Source organism: Oncorhynchus mykiss, chromosome 6, assembly GCF_013265735.2.
Source record: "Oncorhynchus mykiss isolate Arlee chromosome 6, USDA_OmykA_1.1, whole genome shotgun sequence".
Taxonomy (NCBI): Eukaryota; Metazoa; Chordata; class Actinopteri; order Salmoniformes; family Salmonidae; genus Oncorhynchus; species Oncorhynchus mykiss.
The window spans coordinates 62,346,648-62,357,323 of record NC_048570.1 but is presented as its reverse complement, the minus strand read 5'-3'; the positions used below and the strand labels follow the sequence as shown (position 1 = coordinate 62,357,323).

At 42.4% G+C, this 10,676-nt stretch overlaps 1 protein-coding gene across 1 annotated transcript; it reads right to left on the bottom strand.

The window, feature by feature from the left end:
- Positions 1-7,528: 7,528 nt before the first annotated feature.
- Positions 7,529-10,557, bottom strand: LOC110526293 (zinc finger protein SNAI2-like). The gene is made up of 3 exons (XM_021607118.2): positions 10,044-10,557; positions 8,542-9,153; positions 7,529-8,408 (listed from the first exon to the last, which is right to left on the bottom strand). Exons 1-3 carry the CDS (start codon positions 10,129-10,131, stop codon positions 8,227-8,229), a joined length of 882 nt encoding a protein of 293 aa, XP_021462793.2. The 5' UTR covers positions 10,132-10,557; the 3' UTR covers positions 7,529-8,226.
- Between the last annotated feature and the right edge of the window lie 119 nt (positions 10,558-10,676).

Sequence of the window (10,676 nt, the reverse complement as noted above, 5' to 3'; positions counted from 1 at the left end):
TGGTAGTGAATAGAGGCCTGACAATCTCCTTTAGTGGGGGGGGGGCTTTTTCAACAGGAGAATGGGAGACCCCGAGCTCACTGTGGACCCAAGAGGACTGTAAACAACCACTGGTTGCCAGGGAGATGCCTGTCTTTGGAGGTGCTCTAAATGGAAGGCGACAGGGACCTTCTGTGACAACATTGCAGCACCGAGGTGACGGAAGACAGAGGGCAAGCATGCAGGCCCTCCAAACCGGTGTGGTGTCTGGAGACGGGCGGCATCTGAATCAAAACTGCTCTCACAGTCAGACCTTTACTCTGTGGTGCGGCCTGGACTGGTGTCACAACTGTAAACGCTTCACCCAACAATCATTTCTCTGTTTAGCTTGTGATTAGCCCCCTGGCCCTATTAATAATGATAATGTGATTGTCTACCTTTCTACATGGGACAAGCTGGGTGCCAGGTGAATGGATATGGGATTGTCCAGCTGTTAAGTTTTGGCATTCATGGTTTGAGCAAGTGTGGAGGTGTTGCTATAGTCTAGGATAGTCTTTCAGAGGACACGAGGGTCCTACACATTAGTTACTCAAGGTGAAGTGGTCCAATTAACCACAGTCTAAACAGAGCAGAGGGCAGCTCCTGTGACCTGGGCCACACTGGAGGATGCTTTTGATTGAGCTATGGTGGCGTTTGTTGTGTTATGTTAATATAACTGAGGCTTGGTTATAAAGACCTTTCAAACTCCACACACACTATTCAGACTGGTTGAAAACGTTCTCCTCATTACCCGTTGTCATCTCTAAGATCCTCTGTGTTTCTCCTCTGCAGTTTTTAAAGGTGACTGGTGTCATAGTGTGTGAAAACAGTCTTGAAAAAACACTTCACTCACCCCAAGAGAAAGAAATGACAAGTGACGCAACATAGGCTCGTTATAATGAAGAAATAAAGCGTTGACGTTTTTGTATAATCAACCAAATAATTTAATATCGAAATAATATGTTATAAAAATAATGACTTTATCATCTTGCCATTTGTCATTAAATATGGGATTATTAATCTTGAGTGCATCAACCAAAGTAATCTTCCACCCTTGAGCGACCACCATTGTAGTCCAGCGCTCCCCTGTCCCCAAAACACCTGGCCCTTGAACCCCCTTCCCTCCCTATCCATCCCCATACTGGGGCCTGGGAACCAGGCATGGGCCAGCCACTGATGAGGTGCAGGCCTCTGCCGTTATATCAGAGAGAACGTGTGTTACTGAATGGCAGCCCACACATACAGGCAAAGAGACTAAATCGAGAAGATAGTGAGGGATCATGCAGAAATACCCTTCTGTCTGTTGAGGTTTCATATGAAACAATGTTGTTGAACAAAGCTGCATTTGATTATCATCAAAACTGCACACACATATTCATAATCTCTACCAATGGTACTGTATTTCAGATCATTGATCATTCATGATCATTTATCGTTTTCAAGCACCATTTAAAAAATGTTTTTATTGATGAATACAATGTTTTGTAAGTACAATATAATTAGCATGGCAAGCCAACATTTTTGGGAACATGGACCTTTAATGTTGGCTGGTCATTAATCAAATGTTGAAAATTATATAGCTGTTTCACAGTTACAATCGCAATGCACTCTGAAGATGGACTCCTTTGAATAATGGGACAACTTGAACTTTGGGGTTAAAGGTCAGGGCATGGAAAGGGAATGTTGTGAGCAAGCAGCCCTAGGACGAAAATAATCTCAGATATCAGTTTTGAAAATAGGGCGGGGGAGTTGGCTGATTTCAACGGGCCCCTAAATGTTACCAACCTGCACCTGTTCAGGCCTGCAGGGCTTTTTTCCACAACAAGTGAACAGATATAACTACCCTCTGAATCGCCCCATCCCCAGTCCACAGCGGCATAGTGGCAGGGTTTTGGTATCAAGTGCAACACATAGCATTCATACGCAGTGTGTCAGGGAGCTACAGGAGCAAGATATATTTATAAACACTCACTGTGGAAAATATTCCACAAATCTGAATCGGTGCAAGGCTGTGCTGAGGTCGTTCATAAAAATATCCCACCAGGCCAGATAGCATCCGCTGGATAGACTAAAAATAGCCCCACTTTGTCTTCACAGGGGCTATAAGTGGCAACTGAGATTGTTTTACTATGATACTAGCAATTGAGTAGTGGAATGCTTATTATAAACAGGTTATCCAGTATTTATAGGCCTAAACGTTTGTATTAATATCCATATAGACATGACCCGGCTGGATATCCCCTGAAGTCAAGCTGAACTTGCTGCACTCATGCTTTGATGACGTTGCCATGGCACCATGTGGATGTAGGTAGTAGTGTCAATGATGCGCTCATAGGCCAACACACACTGGAACATTTTCAACTTTGACCCACTCGCTAATCCCAAATCTTAAATCTGGTGCCGATACAGGATTCTTATTTTGTCTAAAGGCTGTAGGTACTATCCCTAATGTACAGTGCTATTCTAAATGGATCTATTACCAGATGGTCTTTAACACTTTTCATTGATACAGATTTTCCAATAGACTGATACTGTATGACCCCATGCCACATCGGCCTTTTGGAAACCAGTTTGAAAATAGATAGATACAGTGCCTATTTTTTCACATTTTATTGTGTTACAAAGTGGGATTAAAATTGATTTAATTGCCAACAATCTACAAAAAACACACTGGAATGTCAATGTTTTATTCATACAAATTAAATAACTAAAATATAGTCGTTGCATTAGTATTCAGCTCCCTGACACCTTATGTTAGAAACACCTTTGGCATCGATTACAGCTGTGAGTCTTCTTGGGTAAGTCTATAAGAGCTTTGCACATCTGGATTGTGCAATACTTGCCCAGTATTATTTTCAAGCTCTGTCAAAATGTCGGGGATAATGACAGCAACTTTCAAGTCTAGCCATAGAATTTATAGCAGATTTAAAGCCACTCATGAACATTCACTGTCTTCTTGGTAAGCAACTCCAGTGTAGATTTGGTTGTAGGTTATTGTCCTGCTGAAAGGTGAATTCATCTCCCAGTATCTGGTGTAAAGCAGACTGAAGAAGGTTTTCCTCTAGGATTTTGCCTGTGCTTCTCTATCCGTTTGTTTTTATCCTGAAAAACTCCCCAGTATTTGCCAATGTCAAGCATACCCATACCATGATGCAGCCACCACCATGCTTGAAAATAAGGAGGCAGTTACAGTGCCTTGCGAAAGTATTTGGCCCCCTTGAACTTTGCGACCTTTTGCCACATTTCAGCCTTCAAACATAAAGATATAAAACTGTATTTTTTTGTGAAGAATCAACAACAAGTGGGACACAATCATGAAGTGGAACGACATTTATTGGATATTTCAAACTTTTTTAACAATCAAAAACTGAAAAATTGGGCGTGCAAAATTATTCAGCCCCTTTACTTTCAGTGCAGCAAACTCTCTCCAGAAGTTCAGTGAGAATCTCTGAATGATCCAATGTTGACCTAAATGACTAATGATGATAAATACAATCCACCTGTGTGTAATCAAGTCTCCGTATAAATGCACCTGCACTGTGATAGTCTCAGAGGTCCGTTAAAAGCGCAGAGAGCATCATGAAGAACAAGGAACACACCAGGCAGGTCCGAGATACTGTTGTGAAGAAGTTTAAAGCCGGATTTGGATACAAAAAGATTTCCCAAGCTTTAAACATCCCAAGGAGCACTGTGCAAGCGATAATATTGAAATGGAAGGAGTATCAGACCACTGCAAATATACCAAGACCTGGCCGTCCCTCTAAACGTTCAGCTCATACAAGGAGAAGACTGATCAGAGATGCAGCCAAGAGGCCCATGATCACTCTGGATGAACTGCAGAGATCTACAGCTGAGGTGGGAGACTCTGTCCATAGGACAACAATCAGTTGTATATTGCACAAATCTGGCCTTTATGGAAGAGTGGCAAGAAGAAAGCCATTTCTTAAAGATATCCATAAAAAGTGTTGTTTAAAGTTTGCCACAAGCCACCTGGGAGACACACCAAACATGTGGAAGAAGGTGCTCTGGTCAGATGAAACCAAAATTGAACTTTTTGGCAACAATGCAAAACGTTATGTTTGGCGTAAAAGCAACACAGCTCATCACCCTGAACACACCATGCCCACTGTCAAACATGGTGGTGGCAGCATCATGGTTTGGGCCTGCTTTTCTTCAGCATGGACAGGGAAGATGGTTAAAATTGATGGGAAGATGGATGGAGCCAAATACAGGACCATTCTGGAAGAAAACCTGATGGAGTCTGCAAAAGACCTGAGACTGGGACGGAGATTTGTCTTCCAACAAGACAATGATCCAAAACATAAAGCAAAATCTACAATGGAATGGTTCAAAAATAAACATATCCAGGTGTTAGAATGGCCAAGTCAAAGTCCAGACCTGAATCCAATCGAGAATCTGTGGAAAGAACTGAAAACTGCTGTTCACAAATGCTCTCCATCCAACCTCACTGAGCTCGAGCTGTTTTGCAAGGAGAAATGGGAAAAAAATTCAGTCTCTCGATGTGCAAAACTGATAGAGACATACCCCAAGCGACTTACAGCTGTAATCGCAGCAAAAGGTGGCGCTACAAAGTATTAACTTAAGGGGGCTGAATAATTTTGCACGCCCAATTTTTCAGTTTTTGATTTGTTAAAAAAGTTTGAAATATCCAATAAATGTCGTTCCACTTCATGATTGTGTCCCACTTGTTGTTGATTATTCACAAAAAAATACAGTTTTATATCTTTATGTTTGAAGCCTGAAATGTGGCAAAAGGTCGCAAAGTTCAAGGGGGCCGAATACTTTCGCAAGGCACTGTATGTAGGTGGGACAGAGGAAGGGTTAGTCATTCAAAAATCATGTCAACCCCCATTATTCCATTCAAATTATTATGGTATTTATTAAGCCAAATACTTTTAGTACTGAACAAATTTAGGCTTGCCTCAACAAATGGGCTAAATACTTATGCAATAACTATATTTTAGCTATGGATGTTTTATTTATATTTTTTTCATATATCATTTTTCTTCCACTTTGACATTACAGATTATTTTGTGTAGATTGTTGACAAATAAATGACAATTAAATTCATTTGAATCCCACTTTGTAACACAATAAAATGTGAAGAAATCTAAGGGGCCTGAATACTTTTGCAAGAGCTTTAATCAAGAGCTTGATATTCAGATACAACACCAATGCGTTTTAATTTGTGTCTGTTGGCGGAAAAACAGACTAATTTAATTCTGTTTAAAGTCCGTTGTGCTTCAACATTCAACAAACATTTTACAGACAAATCACTTATCTATCTTCCTTCACCTCTCTTCTCTAGAATACGTGTGCTTTTCATGATTTCTGTGATGTTTTGGGTCTTTGACATGAGTTTATCGTGAGGTAGCTGTCATTAGTTTTATCCAATGCACATAAATACTATCTCATCTCTAATCTACAGTAGATTCTCATCACTACCACCAACTGATCAAAATAAATTCTCTAGACTAATATATCAAAGCACCTTCGCTATCTCGATGGCCGGGAACTCGTCGACCTCTATGCTATCAAATCATCCCAGGAGCTGATACGATACAGCAGAGTAGCAGGACAAGTGGAGATGGGAGTGAAATTCCCAGAAGTTGAGAAACTGTATGGGCGGGTTACTGGTAGGCGAATCCCTGGATCAGGCCCAGGGATTGTTCCAAAGGGAAACAACGAGGCACAGCTCTATGGACTGGAGGCTCCTGTCAGCCCACCCCAGGAGCTAGAGTTTGGCCAGACCCAATTCACACTGGGTCAGAAATAGCCCCACTGCCTCTATTTTTGACCTGTCTGCTGCTGTATGGGTATCAGGTCCATGACTTTCTTGCTCTGGCTACAGGGTATTTATAGGGTGAGAGGGGTCTTTTGTGGTGTCACAGTGGCTATAGTTCGGAGCTGCTGTGGCGTCAGCTGACGCACACGTCATGGAGAACGGCGACAGAGGTCAAGATCACGTCTGGAGCCGAGCCTTGTGTTTGTCTATCGTCCTCATCCTCTGGGTCTGTCCAGTAAGGCTGGTCAACGTTTCTACCAAACTTCTGATACGGTTACATTCATAATGATCTCCACAATGTTAGTAGTGCTGGAAGTTGTCCATGATTGACTGGGTCCATGGTGTCCTGCTGCTAAATAATTATGTTGGTATACATTGAATACGTCAGAAAGGTGAAGGATGGGCCGAGACGGCTCCAGCCAGGATATGCGTCTGCCATATCAGTCTCCACTACAATCCCCCAGCAACACCCCAGGGATCTGTGACGGTGGTGCCAGAGCCCTGCCACACGGGACCTGGCCTCCTGAAAACACACCTGGCTCGATAAGCTCTGCTCTGCGTGGGCTTCCTGCTAAGTTATGGGTTTTGTTGCCCAAGATACCATTTCTCCCCCAACTTAGAAACTTCCAGGTGTCTTTTTAGTCCCACAACTATGTCACCTACTGTGTATGTTAACATTTCATTCATTTAGCACAGGGTTTCCCCCTGGGTGCACGTTTTGGGTTTTGCCCTAGCATTACACAGCTGATTTAAATAACCAACTCATCATCAAGCTTTGATTATTTGAATCAGCTGTGTAGTGCTGGGGGGAAAACCAAAATGTGCACGAAGGGGGGGCCCCAGGACCGAGTTTGGCAAACCCTGATGGCAGACACTCTTATACAGAGCAATTCATTATATGTGCAATCAATGTATATTTGAACATTTAGCATATTGATATTTTTATTTGTTCACCCTTTATGGATTTAAAAAAATGTATTATTATTAAATGAGTGGTGGTTATAACAAGAAAAAAACATCATTTTTATTGGTCAAAAGTGGTTGACCCTCTCCAGGTGCAGGTACTGTACATAGCTGGCTATTGCTGCCATGGCCGTATATATGTGTACAGTGTACAAGTAAACAGTTGACAAACATTTAATTGCCGGCCAGTGCCAACACAGCGTCCAATCCCCATTCCTCCTTCTACTCTACCAATCATCTAACAGACAGCCAAGTTGCTCCACAACCTGCGCGTGTTTGGAGTGCCTTGGGACATGCTTGACATGTTTGGGATTCTGCTGGAGAAAAGCAGTGCTTCTCCCGACTGGCAGCGACAGGCCATGTGTTTGGGGAGCTCTCTCCACTCAGCTGCTCCACCTGTGCTGAGCAACTGGAAAGAGTCGACCCATCCCCCCCTCCCGCAAGGCCTGGCATGGCGCCACCACGGCATGCAGCTGGCCTCCCTCCACCTGCCAATGAACAGATATATTTAATACGAATTTTCCATGCACCTTTACAAATGGGAAACATCAGTTTTATTTAGACTCTTAAAATATCATCCTTCACCAGCTGCCCTCCAAAAATACTTTCCTTGGCAGAGGAATTTAAATGCTCCCATCTCAGAGACCCCTGAGAGATCCTGCCTGGGGATAGGGGTGTCACAAGAACACTGCCAGACACTATCTGTTTTCCGTTTATCCTAATCACTTTATTTTCCAGTTTCCTGTGCGCCCATGATGATTTTTACAGTTCGCCAGTGATCTCACAATGCCAAGAAATGGTCGTAAAGTAGGAACATGCTGAGGCAATGATAGCAAAGTGATAACATGTAGTCCTAGTACTCTACAGCAGACACTCAGCATTTGTTTTGATTTTAGAAAAGTGGGTTTCTTCAATATTTCCTGACTTAGACTGGGGCTTGTGTTTTCATCTCAGTGGTTCGTGTCTCACATGATTATGCATGTTTTCATATTTAGGCTTAATACAAGGCAATTGTACAAAAATAGGTATTTATTGTCTTTAAACAAACAAAGTTCATACAAAATTGTATACTCCAGCTATACATTTCCTCAAAAGGCACAGGTAATTATCAATAACACAATCAAAAACTTCAAGGCTTTAAATTTCAAGTATTTTTGGCAGCATGCGATAACAACTTTTCTCTTTTTTGTCTTGATGTCATACAACTACTTCATATGTCAAATATATGACATAAGAATGTCTTTGGACACAGTCCATTGTGCTTATTTCATGAGCTTGAAATGTCAGAGAACAAAAACATACAGTAGTCAGAGCTCCGTGTCACCAATAGTAGTCTATCTCCAGTGCTTTGTGAGGGAAGTCTGATGTTAGTAGAACCAGACATAGTCTAGGCAAGTAGGCAATAGGCACAGAGTGGGCAGCACTGGCAGTAAACGGAATCAGGACAGTGGGGAGCAGCCAGCCTCTTCATGCTTGCAGAGCAGAGATATCCTGGAGAAGGTTTTGGAGCAACTCTTGCACTGGTATTTCTTGATGTCAGAGTGTGTCTGTAGGTGTGCTCGGAGGTTGGAGCGGTCAGCAAACGCCCGGCTGCAGTGTGGGCAGGAGAAGGGCTTCTCACCTGAAAAAAAAATTGATAACCTCAGAGCCCTAGTGGGTAACTGAATACGGGATGGTGTGAAGTCAAACTCAATTCATGAAGCAGGTGAATAAAGGTAAAAAGTGTTGCCGGCTGTACATTACTCTGTCTGTACCTGTATGTGTGCGAATGTGTCCCTGGAGCAGCCAAGGCCTGGAGAAGGCCTTCCCACAGAGCTTGCAGACGCAGGGCAGTGTGTGTGTTCGGATGTGCATCTTCAGAGCTCCCAGACTCACGTACTCCTTGTCACAGTACCTGCAGCAGAAGTACTTGTGACACTGCCACTCACAGTGCAACTGCCTGTGCTTAGCCAGCCCAGAGAAGGTGAAGTAGGCTTTGTGACAGTCAAAGCATTCAAAGCGCTCCTGACTAACACTAGAGTGAACAAGGCCCAGGAGGGGATTAGGCATGCTGCCCCTCTCCTCCGGTTGTCTGAAGTCCTGTGAGAGCATGAAGGTCTGGGGTTCCATGGTTCCCAGGGACTTAAATCCGGACTGTGAGTCTCTTAGCGGATTGTTGTGAGACACTGACAGGGGGTAGGTGATTTCCTGTGTTGAGCTATGCAGGGACAAGCTGGTGTCCCTTGAAGGCAGCCTGTCTACCTTGGGAGAGTGCATGGAGGCTGGTGTGGGGATGAGACTTGGCCCTGGCAGCCAACCCTCCAGGGGCTGAGGAGTGCTGGGGATGTAACAGGGTACCTCAAGATAGACCAGGCTGGTGTGGAGAGCTGTAATGACACAAACACCATTTTATGTTAAAACTTATTTTACAAGTACACTCAAATGTTTTAATCATACTCTATGAGAATAATTAGGTATCATTTAGTAATACGTTAAAATGTATAGTTAAACATTTGACATTAATTTACAATATTAGGAGCAGTCTCAAAGTACTGAGGGACTGTATTGTGCATATCGATTTGCATAAATTCCAAAGCTCCAATGCATTCCCATAGCATAGCCAACTGGCACTATTTTACTTTCCTTACAAAAAACGAATCTGATTTCAGTCACATACATTTTCTTTTCCACTTCTATAATGGTAATCTTGACAGTTCAATACAGGAGGGTGGGAGGCTAGCTCGCTTTAAGGGGTGAATTGGAACAAAAACACAGACCTAAGGCACATTTCGGGGGTAAAAGGAGCCTCGAAGGGCACTACATTAGCCTCTTGAACGCGCTTAATAGGACCCTTCAGATCCCTGGAGGAGGGACTATTAATCTCTTCTTTTGTGTGACAGATTTTGCACCTGCTAAACTCCAAAAGCGCATTTGTTGGATTCTATTCCAAGGTATCAGTTCAATCCATCATTATTTACTTTCCTATAACGAACATAATTTTAGACTATGCTGAAATCATATTGTTTGAGTTATAGGCCTAGTGTGTTCAACTACTCAAAGCAAAAATACAATTCCTTTTTAAAATGAGCTATGAATGGAATAAAGATAACGATAAATTCATATTTTTTTCTCTGAAATAATGCAATAAATAGCCAACAGACAAAACAGCAAAGTTATTCACATAGGTCTTTTTTTTTATAGAACTAGATGAGAAGTTCTATATATAACACAACGATAGAAACGTATAATTTCAGTCGATTTTAAAACTTAACTGTACCGTCTGATTTTGAATCCAGAATTCCATAGTTTGGCTTCTTATTAGTGAGATGTTTCTTCACCAGAAAAGACCGTGGCATCTTTATCATATAGCTCTGTTATTGATGAGTCTGCAGCGCCGCAATAATGTAACAAGTGAGTGCTCGTTGAGTAGGATGACCTGTAGAATAAATAGCTGTTACTTGGAGGCTGTCTTTTGCCTTGCATTCTTCGGTGGAGTGGAGAGTCAGGTGCAGCGGTCGCTGAGAATTAGCATACACACCCTGTCGGACCAATTAGAATGAAAGGACAAGTGCATGGGGGCGGCACCTCTGCGTCGATCAGTATACCCCAACAAAACAGGTGCATCGCAACACAGTAGTCTGCAAGCCTGTAGACAGGCGACCTGAATTGGCCCTGCCTGGTTGGCTTTATAATTACTCAAAATATTGCCTAACCGGTATTTATTTTTTCTATACTCGTTTTTCTTTATGCTACAAACCTTCTATCACATGGTATAGCAAAAAATGCCAAATAAATGCTTTTTTTGGTTGAACTAGCTTACAAAAAATTTCTACACCTTCATAAAACGTGCTCAAAGTCCAGACCTATGATTAGGCCAAATGACAGTGTTAATTTGAATGTACTTTTATTT

What these genes read in the sequence shown, in the direction of transcription:
- LOC110526293 (XM_021607118.2), bottom strand. Translation starts at nt 10,131, where the DNA reads ATGATAAAGATGCCACGGTCTTTTCTGGTGAAGAAACATCTCACTAAT. An exon ending in TCTGGATTCAAAATCAGACG is followed by an intron (nt 9,154 to 10,043) that starts GTACAGTTAAGT and finishes GTGTCATTACAG; the next exon opens with CTCTCCACACCAGCCTGGTC. An exon ending in ACACATTCGCACACATACAG is followed by an intron (nt 8,409 to 8,541) that starts GTACAGACAGAG and finishes TTTTTTTTTCAG; the next exon opens with GTGAGAAGCCCTTCTCCTGC.